This window comes from Myxocyprinus asiaticus, chromosome 7 (assembly GCF_019703515.2).
Source record: "Myxocyprinus asiaticus isolate MX2 ecotype Aquarium Trade chromosome 7, UBuf_Myxa_2, whole genome shotgun sequence".
NCBI lineage: Eukaryota > Metazoa > Chordata > Actinopteri > Cypriniformes > Catostomidae > Myxocyprinus > Myxocyprinus asiaticus.
In genome coordinates this window covers 53,053,973-53,072,525 of record NC_059350.1, presented here as the reverse complement: position 1 = coordinate 53,072,525, position 18,553 = coordinate 53,053,973, and the positions used below count along the sequence as shown (strand labels likewise).

Here is an 18,553-nt window from a genome sequence, read left to right as displayed (position 1 = left end):
TTGTGTGGCAAATCATCAAATGCTTCACCCTCGTCATGACAACAATGTAAACTGACTGTGATGAGAAATGGTTGAATGGAAACAAGTGAGTTCAGCATATTGAATTTGTCACTCCAAGAGCGCTCCAATCTCACAAAAACATGGGGTCCAGGTATGCATATATATATAACATATATAAATGCACATATACAACAAATAATAAACATTTTTACATAGAAGTAGTACAACAATTTTAAAAAATCAAAGTAAGCACAAACTGAAAGTAGCAAAACAAATACTGCCATAAAACAATTTAAGTAATTCAACTTTTTTGTTTTCATATTACAGTAATGAAAGTTAGGGTGCTTGATTGGAGTTAAAATAATGTCACAATGCAAAAACATCCTAATCATACAACATTTTATTTTTAATGCAAATATAATTCATTTTTTTCTTTTGATTTTTGAGCTAAATAAGAGCTGTACATGTTCTTGACCGGTTTTGTGAGATTCAGCCATATATACGTCCTTTAGCATGAATAATGCAAGTGTTGCACTTGAATAATGCCCGTATAAAGACTAGTGCACATATACAGTTTATATTAGTGGACAAATACCTTCAAACTCTCATAACTCTACACAGACCATGCTGACTGGATATGCATGTGTTCAAATGGGTCCTCTTCTCCTTGTAAGGCGGTCTGCTGTGATGGGCATAATTCCAACACACAGCCTACAGGACTACGACAGCTTTTTTACAACGTCTGTGCCCGTATACTCCCCACAGAATGATGCCACCAGCCTTACCCGTATGATAATTTACATGCCAGAATGAACAAGAGCTACAGTATGTGCAGAATGGAAGAATAGCATTCCGCTTACTGCATGCTGTGTAGTATACACTGTATTAACAGTATGTGAAATAGAACACACTCTGCAACAATACATGTATCAAACAGTAGTATGCTATATTGTTGTCACATGACCTCATTATGTGGCATATTTAATTCAGGGAGTGATAAAAATGCATTTTTACATTTTGTGCACAAATTTTGACACTTTTACCCGTACGATTAAATAAAAAGTCCAGAAAGAGCTAATAAAATTTGTGGTTATGTTTATTTCAGCTAGTGATGTCCAGTTCCCATATAGAAAATATGCATTTTGCATTTTTAAGAACATTTTGTAAAAAATGGTGTAACTTTTGGCCGTCCTATTAAATAAAGTGTCAAGAAGGACATATATATACAGTGGTGTGATAAAGTGTTTGCCCCCTTCCTGATTTCTTATTTTTTTGCATGTTTGTCACACTTAAATGTTTCAGATCATCAAACAAGTTTAAATATTAGTCAAAGATAACACAAGTAAACACAAAATGCAGTTTTTAAATGAAGGTTGTTATTATTAAGGGAAAACAAAATCCAAACCTACATGGCCCTGTGTGAAAAGGTGATTGCCCCCTAAACCTAATAACTGGTTGGGCCACCCTTAGTAGCAACAACTGCAATCAAGCATTTGCGATAACTTGCAATGAGTCTTTTACAGCACTGTGGAGGAATTCTGGCCCACTCATCTTTGCAGAATTGTTGTAATTCAGCCACATTGGAGGGTTTTCGAGCATGAACTGCCTTTTTAAGGTCATGCCACAGCATCTCAATAGGATTCAGGTCAGGACTTTGACTAGGCCACTCCAAAGTCTTCATTTTGTTTTTCTTCAGCCATTCAGAGGTGGACTTGCTGGTGTGTTTTGGATCATTGTCCTGCTGCAGAACCCAAGTTCGCTTCAGCTTGAGGTCACGAACAGATGGCCGGACATTCTCCTTCAGGATTTTTTGGTAGACGGCAGAATTCATGGTTCCATTTATCACAGCAAGTCTTCCAGGTCCTGAAGCAGCAGAACAGCCCCAGACCATCACACTACCACCACCATATTTTACTGTTGGTATGATGTTCTTTTTCTGAAATGCTGTGTTACTTTTACACCAGATGTAATGGGACACACACCTTCCAAAAAGTTCCAACTTTTGTCTCGTCAGTCCACAGAGCATTTTCCCAAACGTTTTGGGGATCATCAAGATGTTTTCTGGCAAAAATGAGACGAGCCTTAATGTTCTTTTTGCTCAGCAGTGGTTTTCGTCTTGGAACTCTGCCATGCGGGCCATTTTTACCCAGTCTCTTTTTTATGGTGAAGTCATGAACACTGACCTTAACTGAGGCAAGTGAGGCCTGCAGTTCTTTGGATGTTGTTGTGGGGTCTTTTGTGACCTCTTGGATGAGTCGTCGCTGCGCTCTTGGGGTAATTTTGGTCGGCCGGCCACTCCTGGGAAGGTTCACCACTGTTCCATGTTTTTGCCATTTGTGGTTAATGGCTCTCACGGTGGTTCTCTGGAGTCCCAAAGCTTTAGAAATGGCTTTATAACCTTTTCCAGACTGATAGATCTCAATTACTTTCTTTCTCATTTGTTCCTGAATTTCTTTGGATCTCGGCATGATGTCTAGCTTTTGAAGATCTTTTGGTCTACTTCACTTTGTCAGGCAGGTCCTATTTAAGTGATTTCTTAATTGAGAACAGGTGTGGCAGTAATCAGGCCTGGGTGTGGCTAGAGAAATTGAACTCAGGTGTGATAAACCACAGTTAAGTTATGTTTTAACAGGTGGGGCAAACACTTTTTCACACAGGGCCATGTAGGTTTGGATTTTGTTTTCCCTTAATAATAACAACCTTCATTTAAAAACTGCATTTTGTGTTTACTTGTGTTATCTTTGACTAATATTTAAACTTGTTTGATGATCTGAAACATTTAAGTGTGACAAACATGCAAAAAAATAAGAAATCAGGAAGGGGGCAAACACTTTTTCACACCACTGTATATATATATATATATATATATATATATATATATATATACACATATTATTTTTTTTTTATTTCTTTTTTTTATCCCCTTTTCTCCCAATTTGGAATGCCCAATTCCCAGTACTTAGCAGGTCCTCATGGTGGTGCAATTACTCGCCTCAATCTGGGTGGTGGAGGACAAGTCTCAGTTGCCTCCACTTCTGAGACCGTCAATCCACGCATCTTATCACGTGGCTTATTGTGCATGACACCGCAGAGGCTCATGCTACTTGAGAGCGAGAACCACTAATCGTGACCACATGTGACTCTACCCTCCCTAGCAACCGGGCCAATTTGGTTGCTTAGAGGAGACCTGACTGGAGTCACTCAGCACACCCTGGATTCGAACTCGTGACTCCAGGGGTGATAGTCAGTGTCAATACTCGCTGAGCTACCCAGGCCCCCCAAGAAGGACATATTAAAAAGTGTGGTTGCATTGCATTTTTAATTTGGCCGGTGTCATCCAGTTCTCATTTTCAACTAAATAAAGAGTCAAGAAGGAGATATTAAAAATTGCATTTATGTTGCATGTTTAATTCTGCGAGTGCCGTTCAGTTCTCTTCTAGGAAATATGCATTTTTAATATTTAGCTCTTTCAATCCAATTTTGTGCAAAAATATCGGAAACATTTTGCCATCCAATTAAACGAGTCAAGAAGGAGATATTAATAATTGCAATTACGTTGCATGTTTAATTCCGAGAGTGCTGTCCAATTCTCATCTCACCATTCTTAATCCATTTTTGTGTAAAGTTTTGTAACTTTTGCCCATCTGATTAAATGATAATATATCAAGAAAGAGATATTAAAAACTATGGTTACATACATTGCATGATTAATTCAGCAAGTGGCATCCAGTTTTCATTATGCAAATAAATATGCATTTTGAATTTTAAATCCAATTTTGTGTAAAAATGATGCATTTTTTGGAAATCCAATTAAATAAGTTTAGAAAGAGAAATTATATTTGTGGTTACATTGCATGTTTTATTAAGCGAGAGCCATCCTGTTCTCATTTTGGAGATAAAGATCCAATCAAGGCAACAGAAGGAGACCTCCACAGTGCACCTCGATAAAACGGACCAAACATACTGCCTGATTTCTGTCATCACCCTCGTGGAAAAGTGCCACTTGGACATTCCACTATAAACATATCCTTTCATGTCCCACATAGGACAGAAAGTCATATGGGTTTGGAATGACATGAGGGTAAGTAAATGATGACTGAATTGTAATTTTGAGTTAAACTAGCACAGCCAAAACTACTGCCATTTTATAGTATTAAACAAAAGCTGGTGAGTCCTTCTGTGACTAAAATAGCACATCCTCATTATTTTAACATGCCAGAAGTTTTGTGCCCAGAATGGCATGAAACAAGCGCTCGAATCACTACAACTCACCAGTGCAGAGTAGCTCTGAGGGCGGAAGTGCTCTTTTAATCAACGGTATTACTATGTTCAAGCTGTCAAACTGCACTGGTTGTCATTGACCTAGAAAGACTGAAAGTCAGTATGTGTCTGATGCTTGTATTTGACTCTAAAACAAATGTATTTCATGAAACAAATAGATACATTCAAAAATCCACACAAAATGTGCTGTGTTGTGAGTGGTTGCTAGGGCATTATTGTCTGGTTGCTAAAGTCTTCTTAATAGTTTGTATTGTGCTGCTATACAGTTACTAGTGTGTTCTGGATGGTTACTAGGCATTGCTACAGTATGTGCTGCTAGGATGGTGGGTGATATTTTAGCATGTTTCTATGCAGTTGTTAAGGTGTTTGGAGTGTTTTTTAGCTTGTTTCTATGCAGTTGCTAGGGCGTCCGGATGGTTACCAGGGCATTGCTACAGTATGTCATTGCTCGGGTGGTCTTGGTGATTTTTAGCATGTTGCTATACAGTTAATGTGTTCTGAGTGGTTCTTAGGGCATTGTTACGTGGCTGCTAAAGTGTTCTGGATTTTTACCAGGTTGTTGCCATGTGGTTGCTAGGGTGGTCTGGGTCATTTTAGCATGTTGTTATGCAGTTGCTAGGAGGTTTTGGATGGTTACCAGGGCATTGCTACAGTAATATGTGGTTGCTCGGGTGGCCTAGGTGATATTTAGTAAATTGCTATGATTTTGATAAGGTGTTATGGGTGTTTTTAGTGCAATGCTATGTAGTTGCTAGTGTGTTCTGGATAGTTAACAGGGTGTTATGTGGTTGTTAGGGTGATCTGGGTGATTTTTAGCATGTTGTTATGCAGTTGCAAGGCTGTTCTGGATGGTTACTAGGGCATTGCAAAAATATGTGGTTGCTCAGGTGGCCTAGGTGATTTTTAGCATGTTGCTATGTGCTTGTTAAGGTGTTCTGAGTGTTTTTTTGTGCATTGCTATGCAGTTGATAGGGTGTTCTGGATGGTTGCCAGGGTGTTGCTACGTTGTTGCTAGGGTGGTCTGGGTGATCTTTAATGTGCTGCTAAACTTGTTAAACTTTTTAAAATGGTTTTTAGCATGTGGCTGTGTGGTTGCTTACTGGCCCAGGTCAAAAGAGTCAAACCCCAAGTCTATGATATTCTGCTATCTAGATATGGCTCAGGTCCCTCCTTCAATGTAAATCTATAGGATTATTTGCCTGTTTTATTGTCTGCTAGGCATAAATCTTTAGTCTGATAGCTTGGAAAAGTAATAGCACACCTCTCCTCAGCGGGTTGCATGTTTTGATGTATCAATCATGTCTGTTGCACAATGTCTGTATGCTTGTTTTGGCAAGTAACTGCACATAGATTGTGTCTGCCTGTTTCTTTCTTTATCACACGGTCATATGTGTTCGCTCAGACACAGAATCAGTACAAGTCAATGGTGAGACAGCTCTAGGGTTCGACTAACCTATTTTCTCTTCATTCTATTTATGTGTTCAATAGCTGCTGTGGCCTGAAGCTGCGGTCAGAGGAGTTTCTAAGGTGCCCTGGCAACCACTCACAACACTGTAACATCAGCAAATTTTGTGTGGATATTTGAATGTATCTAGAGTTAGAATAGAAACGAAACGATTCTAGCTGCTTCTGAGGATGAACACCTCTGTAAAGCCTTTGTTAAAGGCATTGTTTCAAACAGGATCCATACTGCAAAATTAGTAAAAGTAGTATGGTAGTATGCTATTGCGAAACATAACCATAGGGTGTACACACAACCCTTGACAGCTTATGTGGTCTTCAGTACAGTTTCAGAGCACTCAAGCTCTTTGTTGTCAACTTTGAGCACTTCTGCCCTCTAGAGCATATTGAAAGTGCACTGTCAGTATCAATAATGTATATATATGTCTTGCATTATTACAATTTGCACATATTATCATATTTATATGGTATACCAAGGTATTTCAAAGAATACCATTAGTCTGTCATAGTGTCCTAAAATGGCATTACCATGGTACATGCCAGTTTATCTTGTCCAAAAACCATGGAAGTACATTTTTGGTTCTTTTTATTAGTGGAAAAAAAAAAAAATGGATGACCTACTATTTTGCTTAAAATTAATTTTTTACTGTACTGCAGTAACTAGAGGTATATGTATAAACTTTTTAGTGAGTTTATGTTTGTGTTGTATTGAAGGTTTGGTTCACAGTGTGTCTATCCTCGCAGTCTTGACCTACATAGTCACACCTGGCCTCTACTGCACACACAAAAAGATCTTTATCTGAACATGTACTACTTTAACTTCCATTTTATCAATCTTGTGTGACTTTAAATGTGTTGTGTGCTCTTTTCTGGTCTTCACAGAAATTTCTGAATGTAATGACAATGCTGCCACCATCTGGCTATTCCTTGCAGTTTACTCTTCTACGTCCAATAGGTGACACAATACTTCTTTTTTTCCATTCAGATGATATCATAAGGGGGTTAGGTTATCACTACTTGTTATCTAGTTCCATTGGAATACCAACAGATAGTGATACCTATATAGCAGTGTGTGGAAATGAAAAGTTTATTTGTAAAACAGTAAATACCATTGACAGACATTTAGTATGGTAACCGTAATTTCCACCAAAATACCATAGTAACTAAAGCTATTGTTACTGTAAAATCATACTAAATGATATGAGATCTCATTCAAATATAGTGTAAATGTAATATAGTTAAGTGACAGTGGTGGCTAATAATAAGTTACCATAGTTTTGTTGTATCTGAATATATAGTATATGCAATGTAGACAAGATTATCCATTTAGTTTAGCAGCAACATTTCTGCACACACTTACCTACAGTTTGGTCTATTGACATTCTTTCTCCACATATTTAACATGTGGAACTTTGCCTTTTATTAAATAAAACTAGGACTGTGAAATGATTAAAATAATTAATGCATGAATAATCTTTTTATTTTATTTTTGATTATATATTTAATATATACTGCTCCTTTTTTAGGGTACAAAAGAAAATGTGCATAGAGTTTGTTGTATTCCATTGGTGACATACAATGTGTTTTGGTCAGAAGAAACAGAAATGTAAGAAATAAGAGTTATTGTTGTGCACAGATTTCTTTAAATAAATCGTGTCACACTGAGGGACATTTTTTTAAAAACCACTGCATAAAAATTTAAGTGAAATAACAAACAAGAAAACATAAATGGTAATAATCTGAATTATTCCGATTTGAAGGAATGCAACTGTTATGATATTAATTTCTGAATTATTTTTTATTTGCACTTTCTGCTGAAGCTCTGGGCAGCCATGGAAGGAAGCTCTTTGAAGGCCATGACAAGAACCTCTCGGGGGGGCCATGACAGGGAGCTCTGGGCGGCTGAGGCAGGAACCTCTTTGGCAGCAATGACAGAAATCTTAGGGTGGCCATGGCAGGAACCTCTTTTACGGCCATGACAACAACCTCTGGGGGGTCATGACAGGGAGTTTTGGGTGGCTGGGGCAGAAACCTCTTTGGCATCCATGACAAGATCCCAAGGACGGCCGTGGTAGGAACTTCTATGATGGCCTTGACTGGAACCTCTGGGAGGCCGTGGCAGAAATCCCGTAGACGTCCATGACTGGATTCTCTTGGCGGCTGAGGCAGAAACCTCTTTGGTAGTCATGACAAGAACCTAAGGACGGCTGTTGCAGGAACCTTTTTATGGTCATGACAAGAACCTCTCAGAGGCCATGACAGGGAGATCTAGGTGGCTGAGGCAAGAACCTCTTTGGGGGCCATAACATGAACCTCTGGGCAGCCGTGGCAGGAACCTCTTTTACGGCCATTACTGGAATCTCTGGGCAGCTAAGGCAGGAACCTCTTTGATGGCCATGAAAAAAAAGCTTCTGGGGCAGCCAGGACAGGGAGCTCTGGGCAGTCGTAGCAGGAAGCTCTTTGATGGCCATAACCGGAACCTCTGCGTGGTTGAGGTAGGAACCTCTTTTTTGGCCATTACATGAACCTTTGGGCGGCCGTAACAGAAACCTCTTTTAAAGCCATAACAAGAACCTCTGGGGGGAAATGATAGTGAGATCTGTGCGGCTGAGGCAGGAACCTCTTTGGAAGCGATGACAGGAACCTAAGGGCGGCCATGGCAGGAACCTCTTTTACGGCCTTGACAACAACCTTTGTGGGACCATGACAGGGAGTTTTGGGCGGCTGGGGCAGAAACCTCTTTGGCAGCCATGACAGGAACGCAAGGGTGGCCATGGCAGGAACTTCTATGATGGCCTTAACTGGAACCTGGGAGGCCGTGGCAGAAATCCCTTAGACGTCCATGTCTGGATTCTCTGGGGGGCTGAGACAGGATCCTCTTTGGTAACCATGACAAGAACCTTAGGCTGGCCGTTGCAGGAACCTTTTTACGGCCTTGACATGAACCTCTGGGCGGCCATGACTGAGAGCTCTGGGCAGCCGTAGCATGAAGCCCTTTAAAGGGCCATGAATGGAATCTCTGGCAGCTGAGGCAGGAACCTCTTTGGCTGCAATGACATGAACCTCTGGGCGGCCGTGGCAGGAATCTCTTTTGCAGCCATGACATGAACCTCTGGTTGGCCGTAGCAGGAGCCTGTTTGGCAGCCATGACATGATCTTCTGGGCAGCTGTGGCAGGAACCTCTTTGGCAACCATAATAGGAACCTAAGGGCAACCATGACAAGAATCCCTTTAGCGGCCAAGAGAGGAACCTAAGGGCAGCCGTGGCAGGAACGTCTGGGCAGCCATGGCAGGAACCTCTTTGGCAGCCATAACAGGAACCTTTGGTGGCTGTGGCAGGAACCTCTTTAGTGGCCATGAGAGGAACCTAAGGGCAGCCATGGCAGGAACCACTTTAGAGGCCATAACAGGAACCTAAGGGCAGCCATGACAGGAACCTGTGGGCAGCCATGGCAGGAACCTCTTTAGCAGCCATGAGAGGAACCTAATGATGGGTGGCCACAGCAGGAATCTCTTTGGCGGCCATAACAGAAACTTCTGGAGATGTGTGGTCTGGAGTTGTTCTAATTCAAGAGAATGTCTCTGAGTGGCCTCAAGATAGAGAGACAAGGGGATGGTGCGCATCCCTAGGCAAGAAATACCACCAGACACAAATATTCCTGCCTCAAGCCAAGGTGCCAGACGCAACCAAGGCTTGCCAGGCCCGCCAGATGCAAAGGCTGGAAGGATGGAGAGACCACTCATGTCGTCCCACCAGACGGAAAGCTGACAAATAGAGAAAAGGGGGCAGCAGTGATAGGGAGCTCTTTTCTCTTTTCCCCACGACTTAATCTGTGAACTGAAATAAAAAAGATAAAAGGTTTATTGTTTTAATACATTACATTTATATTTTGCACACATATTTTAACATTGGATTTTTTTTCCCCAAGTAACAATAGACAACATTAAGCAAATTCAAAAAAAGGAAGACAACATTCTTAAAGTAAGATTTTAGGAAACATATTTCAGGTATAAACATACAACTTATCATCTGTACATCTTATTCAAAATCTTAAAAATTTTAATTTAAAAAAAAAAATACATTTTAGCTGATCTAAGGCTCAGTACCTTAAACCAGTTTTGGCGAAGTATCTCCTCCAGATTAATTCGCCAATTTGTGTCACTCTGCAGAATAGCCAAAATCAAATGGAAGCATTCTGTGCAGAGAGATGAGTGAGAATGATTAAAACCTTAAACTTCACAGCTGCTCTATTTATTTCTGGTATTTTAAGCTGTAAGAACTCACTACAGATTAGAATATTTGTTGTGATGAAGATCTCACCTTCTGACAAGCCTCGTTTACTCCAGCAGTTCCCATTGATCATATGTATATCAATGCTGTCCCCAGACAACATTGTGAACAACAGCATTCCCAGTGACCAAACAGTCACCGGCCTGTCATTGTAGCTCCTGTTTAATCTGTACTCAGGGGGTATATCTGTGCCTGGAGGCAAGGGATTTTATACAATGTGTAAGTTTGCATGACCACAGCATGTTTTCTCTGTAGCCATTAGCATGAATGAAAGGGAGTGACGATTCGATTTTTTAAAACGTCGTAAAAATGTAATAATGGATTTTGAACACTTTACAGTAAGGTTGCATTTGTTGACTTTAGTAAATGCATTAGGTATCAGGAACTAATAATGAACTGTATATTTTAACAGCATTTATTAATCTTGGTTAATGTCAGTTTACAGAAATACAATTGTTCATTATTTGTCCATGTTGGTTCATATTATATTAACTCATTTTAACATATACATATTCTTATTTTAAATATGTATTGGTATATATTTAAAACAACATTAACTAAGATGAAGAAGTGCTGAAAAGTATTGTTTATCGTTAGTTTGTGAAAGTCGTCACTAGAGTCCAGCTTTAAGGGATAAGTCTTACCACTGAATGTCATGTAGGCACTTACTCTTAGGAGGTCCCCGCACCCAAAATCAATCAGTTTCACTCTAGGGTGTCCCTGTTGATCAAGAGGTTTTGCAGTTTGATGTCACAGTGAAACACTCCACTGTCACAGCACATGAAAACGGCTGATGTGGCCTGCAACATGATGCAGTGTGCTAGCCTTTCATGTACTCTGCCACCATGGCACTTCATTAAAACAAATAGATCTTCACAGGGTGAGGGATGCTCCAGCACCATGGCATAATAATTGGCCTGCTCGTCCCACTGAAGCAGCTCAATAATTTCCTTGACGTGGAAGCCCCTGTTGGCCAGGATGGTCAGAGCCACTTCCCTGGGGAGGGGTTAAGGGTGGCCAGGCTAGAAGAAAGAAATTATTATGATGATTAGATGAAGCAATTGTCGCACTGGCAGTATGTCTTTTCGAATGTGACTGAAAACAGCGACAAATAGTTGAAAACATTGGGAGTGCAGACTACATACAATGCAGATATAAGTTCTCCGACTTTGGAACAAATTTCACTGCCACCTGATCAATGAAACAAAAAAATAGGGATTTATGTAACAGTTAGTAACAATTAATTTAAGCGTAGAGGTCATGTCAATCCAATCATTAATCATGAACAGGATTCTGCATTTGAAATTTGTAGAGCATGTTTGGTCAGTCAAAACAGGTCAAGTAGACTTGCAAAGGATAGAGCTAGATATCAAAAGGATGAGGATAAGACAGATAAGTAATTAAAAATGATACTTTCAGGCCATCCTCCATGCGGACCCCTTCATGGACGAATCCGAACGCTCTTTCGCCCAGTACATTGCCGATTTTATATCAGCTGAAAATGTCTGTTAAAAGATAAAAATTGTAGTTGAAATGAAATTTCAGTGACTGGAGTGTCACATTTGACACAGTTTCACTGAAGTTTTAACAAATGCAAGGCATTAACAGTTTTACAAATTAATTTGTAATACCACAGGATGATGTAAAAACGGCAGTAATATTTTGAGGATATTGTAAGTAGAGCATGTTTGTATTTTTGTGGGATATGGCAGTAAACTCACTCTCAGGACTCTTGTCCACAGTTTTAAGGCTTTGCTTGCCATCTTGCCGCTTCTCGTTTGTACAGGCGTTTTCCATTCACAATTGAAGCGGTGCAAAACGCGCCAGTAGAAGTGCAATAATGCTACTCAATGCTTTAGCTCAGATACTGTGTCTATGAAAATAGATAACTGTAAATATTTTATTAGTTTTCATGTAAGTCATTGCACTTAAATAAAATCCCACTTATTTTTTCGTGCACCTTGTGGTCAAAAATTATAACGAAATGTTTAAAAATGCTTATACCGTTTGATTATTTTGGCCTATCGTCCAGTCACTGCTCTTTAGATTCTGTGGGTGATGCCGAGTACGGTGATACCCGATTTTCCATGGTCGGCCATACTTCCTGTCCGCCGTTTTGAATTTAATTGAAAACCTACTTTTTCAAACTCCTCCTAAGCCGTAAGTCCGATTTAAACGAAATTAGTCGTGTATCATCTAGGGACACTCACGACAAAACATTATTAAAAGCTTTTTGATAGACGAAACGGTTCTCGAATAGCGCACCAAGAAATTGAATGGCAAGTCGCCAAAAAGCATATGAGGCTGTATCTCTGCAACGCTTTGCCATATTTTCATGAATCATTGTGTGTGTCATTATGACCACACCATTTTGGCAGGTTTTTAAAATGACAAAATTAAGAATTTCCATTGCCCATGCAACTAAAATAAAGAAAACGTCTCCACACACAATCATTCAATCAAATAGCCAGAACACTGATTGACAGAAAATGTGTTTAATCATGTTCAGAGGAGTTACGAGTTGGCACACCCACCAGTGAGTTCTGAATGTGCATGATCCGCAGGTGTTGCTCATTGATTTTTGTGATAGAAATATTAACAATGACAAAGCGATCCAGCCAGGTCTCCTAAGTAACCAAATTGGCCTGGTTGCTAGGGAGGGTAGAGTCACATTGGGTAACCTCCTCATGGTCGCTATAATGTGGTTCTCGCTCTCAATGGGGTGCGTGGTGAGTTGTGTGTTGATGCCGCGGAGAATAGCGTGAAGCCTCCACACGCGCTATGTCTCCGAGGTAACGCACTCAACAAGCCACGTGATAAAATGCACGGATTGACGGTCTCAGACGCAGAGGCAACTGAGATTCGAGCTGCGTTACGTCCACGATTACAGCTGTCTAGGAGCTTTGACTGTTCTGCGTATTGGTGAATTCACCTTACATAAATGACTACAAAGATTTACAGTTTTCTTGGAATTTGGAATGAGCCATAACAGTGTAAAAAGTTAGGACAGATTATATATATATATAAAACATAATTTAGATGTTAAAATATATTTATTTTAATTTTTTCGATTATTTGTCTTCTTTATCTTATTTATGTATACATTTTGGATGGTTTATACATTTGTTTTTTCTTTTTTATATATATAATTTTTATTTATTTTATTTGTTTCTTTTTTACCTTCACCTGTACTTGTATTTATGATTGTATTCATACATTGTTTAATCTTATTGAACATTTGTATAGAAAAAAAAACTCCATAGTTTTACCACCATTTGTGGACTTTTCAGACGGTCCCTTACCACATCCTCCACAGTATTAGCTCGTTTTAGCACAATGTGTGGACTTTTCAGACGGTCCCTTACCCACCGTAGGCAAATTTTCCAACTTATATCAATGTTAAATGTTGATCTGGAACGATTTCACCGTGACAGCATCTGATCATCTGAAATATGGGACAAATCGCGTTTAAATACGGGACGATCCCGTATTTTACGGGACGGATGGCAACCCTAATTGTGATGTCATAGAAGTTCATGTGTAGCTGAGTACAGGCTATTTTAATATACATCAAAACAATGTCTAATGTTGTCCTTGTGAATCATATTCTTATCTAATAATACAATTACACAAAAAAAATTGACTTTTGAACGTAGTTGAACTAAAATGTTTATTTTTGTATATTTTTTATACATTTTAAAATAAACAACAGTAGTCAAAATTGCTTCAGGATAACACACACACACACATACACACACACACACACACACACACACATATATATATATATATATATATATATAAGAAAAAAAATTGAAAAAAACTTTTGATCTTTCATTAAAAAAAAATCACAAAAATCTAACCTTTAATTGAAGTAAAACAATTGAAAGAGGGGATGTATCTTATTATTAAATACATATTTTTCTCCAAAACGCATCGGCCATAATTGGCTATTGGCGCCCTTTTATTCAATACTTTGTGCAGCGGGTCGGATGACGTCACGGATGTAGACGGAGGCGAGAACGGTTTCATCACTCGCAAGTCCAGAGTGAATTGAATCATTCATTCATTTCAACTGGAATGCCTGGACTTTAAAGACCCTGGTAAGTATGGACGAGTTTTACACCGTTTTGTACACGTCGATCAAAAGTTCTGACACTGCTGTCTCAGTTTCTGACATGACTGTGGAGCTCTTTTACCACATGATATTTAGGTCTTTATGTCAAAAGTTTTTATAAGTGTGCAGAGCGTTGTGTATTAATGCATTGATAATTATGTGTACATATAAAAGTACAAATATTTTAGTCTAATAATAATATGAGGTTAAAAAAAGCATGCATAATAATTGTACAGATAAAATGTTGTTTAATGTAGTTTTAGATCAAGTATAGCATGTTACAAACATTGCAGAGTATTGTTTCATTGCTTGACATTGAGAAAATTGCAGAAAGTGTACCTGTGGCCCCCAACAAAGTATTTGGACACTTCAGACAAGCCAAATGATTATATATTAATATAATTGCATTAGATAACCAAATATCAAATCAAGTGTCATCTGCTGACAAATGCTGCTAGAATTAACTTCACCTTTCTAGGCTATTTTTTGCAATGACTTTTAATCAACTGGTGTCAATGTGATTTTTACTGGATGTGTTATGTCATGTTTTGCTTGGGTGATTTTTATTTAAAATAATGCCTCTTCTTGGTTTGATCTTTTGTTATCTAATGCATAAACATCCATAATGTGTAAAGATCCAACCAAAATATCAATCGATATTTGCTTTCTCGCTTTGTACCATGTCTGGAAAATTTCCAAATCTAAATAACCAAATCTAAATTGGTTTAATGTTGTTTTTTAATCTATTTCTTCTTTTTCCTCTCTTCCAGAATTCATTGCTGCATGTGACCACTGAACTGTAGATCATTTATATTGTAAATCACTGAAGCATATGAATCAATGCAAGAAAGTGAACTGAAATTAGACCTCAAACAATCAGCCATACTGGAGTCTTTATCTTGTATGTCCTTTTGTCTTTTTCATCACCAATTAAAAAATGGCATCAACAATGGAAGCAGCTGATATTGTCGTCGTAGCCATGTACTTTGTACTTGTCCTCTGTTTTGGCTTCTATGCGATGTGGAGATCAAATCGAGGTACTGTGAGTGGATATTTTCTGGCTGGTCGTTCCATGAACTGGATGGTCATTGGTGCATCTCTTTTTGTCAGTAACATTGGCAGCGAGCACTTCATCGGCCTCGCTGGCTCAGGTGCTGCAAGCGGTCTCGCTGTAAGTGCCTGGGAATTCAATGCAATCCTGCTATTGCAGCTCCTAGGTTGGGTCTTCATACCTGTGTATATCTACTCAGGTGTGTACACCATGCCAGAATACCTCTCCAAAAGATTCGGTGGTAAGCGGTTGAAAGTGTTCTTTGCGTCCCTCACTCTGCTCCTCTACATCTTCACCAAGCTCTCCGTGGATCTCTATTCCGGAGCGCTCTTCATCCAGGAGTCTCTGGGCTGGAACCTCTATGTGTCCATAATCTTGCTAATCACTATGACGGCCCTTCTCACAGTCACAGGCGGCCTGGTTGCCGTCATCTACACGGACACTCTCCAGGCATTTCTCATGGTTTCAGGAGCTGTGTGCCTCATGGCTATCAGTTTGTTTAAGGTTGGAGGTATTGAAGGGTTGCGCACCAAGTACATGGACGCCGTCCCCAATGTCACAGCAATTATCCTAAAGAGAAATGTCACCTACTCTGAGTCCTGCCTTGTGCATCCCAAACCAGACTCGTTCAAGATCTTGAGAGGTCCATTGGATGAAGATCTACCCTGGCCTGCTTTCCTTTTAGGCCAGACTTCTGCCTCTATCTGGTACTGGTGTGCCGATCAAGTCATAGTCCAGAGAGTCTTGGCGGCCCGAAATGTTGCCCATGCCAAAGGGTCGACTCTGATGGCTGGCGTCTTAAAAGTCCTACCAATGTTTATCATTGTGATTCCAGGCATGATTTCACGTGTGCTATTTGCAGATGAGCTTGCTTGCATCAGTCCAGAGCATTGCGTGCAAGTGTGCAACAGCAAAGCTGGCTGCACCAATACAGCCTATCCTCGCCTCGTCATGAGCGTAATGCCCGTTGGACTCCGAGGTTTGATGATGGCTGTGATGCTCGCAGCTCTCATGAGCGACCTGGACTCAATCTTCAACAGCGCCAGCACTATCTTTACCCTTGACATCTACCAGATGGTGCGCCAACAGGCTTCCTCCAAAGAGCTCATGGTGGTGGGACGCTTGTTTGTGATCTTCATTGTGGCCTTTAGCATAGCCTGGGTGCCTGTTATCATTATGATGCAAGGTGGTCAGATGTTCCTATACATTCAGGAAGTGTCTGATTACCTTACCCCTCCCATAGCTGCACTCTTTTTGTTGGGCGTACTCTGGAAACGTTGCAACGAGACTGGCGCGTTCTGGGGGGGCATTGTGGGCTTCTTTTTAGGTGCTATAAGACTGATTCTTGCCTTTGTTTATAGAAAGCCTGATTGTGACAAAACCGATGACCGTCCTGTGTTCATCAAGGATATTCATTTCATGTATGTATCAGCTGTATTGTTCTGGATTTCAGGGCTGGTGGCAGTGGTGGTTAGCCTTTGCACCGATCCACCAAGCCAGGAACAGATTGCTAGGACTACTTTGTGGGGACTCCACAACAGAACCAAAGACACTTCAAGTCTTCAAACAAGAGAGAAGGGACAACAGCTTCCAATAGAAACAGAGAAGACATTGGATGGAGTGGAGACAAGACTGCTGTCTCGGGCTGTTGAAACTGGTCCTGAAATTCTTACAAATGGCCACTTGGAGTCTCTGGACATCTACAAACACCCAAGCACGGAGGACAGGTATGTAGGTGGACAAAAGGGGCAATTTGTGAAATGTTTCGAGTGGTTTTGTGGCTGTAATACAAATCCCGAGAAAGCAGAGCAACCGTTTGGAGAAGAGGACAAGTGCAGTGTTACTGAGATGCTCCAGGAGCCTCCTAAAACCAAAATGATTCTCAACCTTGGTCTCCTGTTAGTGTGTACACTCGGAATTTTTTTGTTTGTATACTTCTCTTTGTAATTCTTTTTAAGCAGGGAAGTAGTGTAGAAACATGCATGCATACAAACATACATATATGTACATGCATGTAGAGAAGACAGGGGTTAGTTGTCACAAGGTTTATATCTCATTAACTTAAAGATTTGGTGTCAGAAGTCCATTTGCACAAATGTCTCTCTAGCAGTACTGTATGTTGGTTTCAAACACTTAGTTCTTAAATTAGAATAATTTCTGTGAATTCTTCCCTTCAAAGGAAATTTTCTCTATCATTATACACTGCATCTTTTTCTTAATTAGTATTTTGTAATTAGTAGAAATACCTAAACATTCTTAAAACAAGAAAAAATTACTTGACATGCAAAATGGCATAAGATAGTTTGTTTTTTGACTACATTTTTTGAGGTTTATGCTTAAAAGAACAACAAAAAAAACGATTTGCCAAATATGTAAGAAAAATAAACTTATTTCAAATGCAAAAAAAAAAGTTAATTTTTCTTACCCCAATGTCAGATTTTTTTTTTTTTCTTGTTTTAATTAAAAAGTTGACTACATTTTGTCAGATTTCTCTAAAACATAACCTAATATCTTATGCCATTTTGCTTGTCAAGTGAATAAATCTTGCTTTTAGAATATTTAGATATTTTTACTGGAAATCAAGACAAAAATACTAATTTAAATGATATTTTGCCATGTATTTTAGTAATAGCTCTTGGGTAAACATAATTATACCACACTCACACACATTCAGGCAAGGGTCAACTATATTATCATGGCAGATTTTTACCAAAAGGTTTAAATGTGTTCTTAGGACAAATGTATTTTCCATGATAGTCAGACTGGGGCATGTTGTCACTGTTTTTTTTTTGTTTTTTTTTTATAGAAGCAAGTTGTCATGTTTTGATATTTTTGTACGTGCTTTTTCCATTTTGTTGTTTCATGAATCATGTTGTGCCTTATAATTGGGCACAAAGCCCACAATCGGGGCATGTTGTCACAAAAGGCAATGTGTGTTTAGTGATCTGGATCTTTGAAAAATGTTTAATAGGTTTTTTTTTAGCCAAGACTTTGAGTGAGGTGTGTGGCTCAGCAGAAATTGACATTCTAAAATAAACCTACACTGAGAAAGATTCACTGGAGTGAAAAGTGTGACAACTAGCCCCGGTCTACCCTATTGGGTGTAGTAAATTGATAGAGCAACCAAAACAATTGATTAGATTGCAATTGACAGATAAAACCACACTCAGATTTTATCTTTTGATTTCTTTTTTATTTTAATTGAAGCTATTATTTGTAAAGTTACAGATTGGATTTGGTGCATATCATACCAAAGCTGCACAAACCATCATGCTTAATGAAATGAAATGGTATTTCTGTAATTTGTAACTCCATGAGAAGTCTGTACTGTATTAGTTAGTGTCCAACCACT

The 18,553-nt window shown here is 39.3% G+C and overlaps 1 protein-coding gene and 1 pseudogene across 1 annotated transcript; one reads left to right on the top strand and one right to left on the bottom strand.

Annotated features, from left to right (window-relative positions):
- Positions 1–8,973: 8,973 nt before the first annotated feature.
- On the bottom strand, positions 8,974–11,830 carry LOC127443594 (serine/threonine-protein kinase pim-2-like; annotated as a pseudogene).
- A 3,257-nt stretch (positions 11,831–15,087) lies between these two features.
- slc5a3a (solute carrier family 5 member 3a) lies at positions 15,088–17,390 on the top strand. Its single transcript, XM_051702800.1, has one exon. It carries the CDS (start codon positions 15,088–15,090, stop codon positions 17,146–17,148), a length of 2,061 nt encoding a protein of 686 aa, XP_051558760.1. The 3' UTR covers positions 17,149–17,390.
- Positions 17,391–18,553: the final 1,163 nt, after the last annotated feature.

Bases quoted from the DNA above. Each gene is read 5' to 3' on its own strand.
- slc5a3a (XM_051702800.1), top strand. From the start codon at position 15,088: ATGGCATCAACAATGGAAGCAGCTGATATTGTCGTCGTAGCCATGTAC.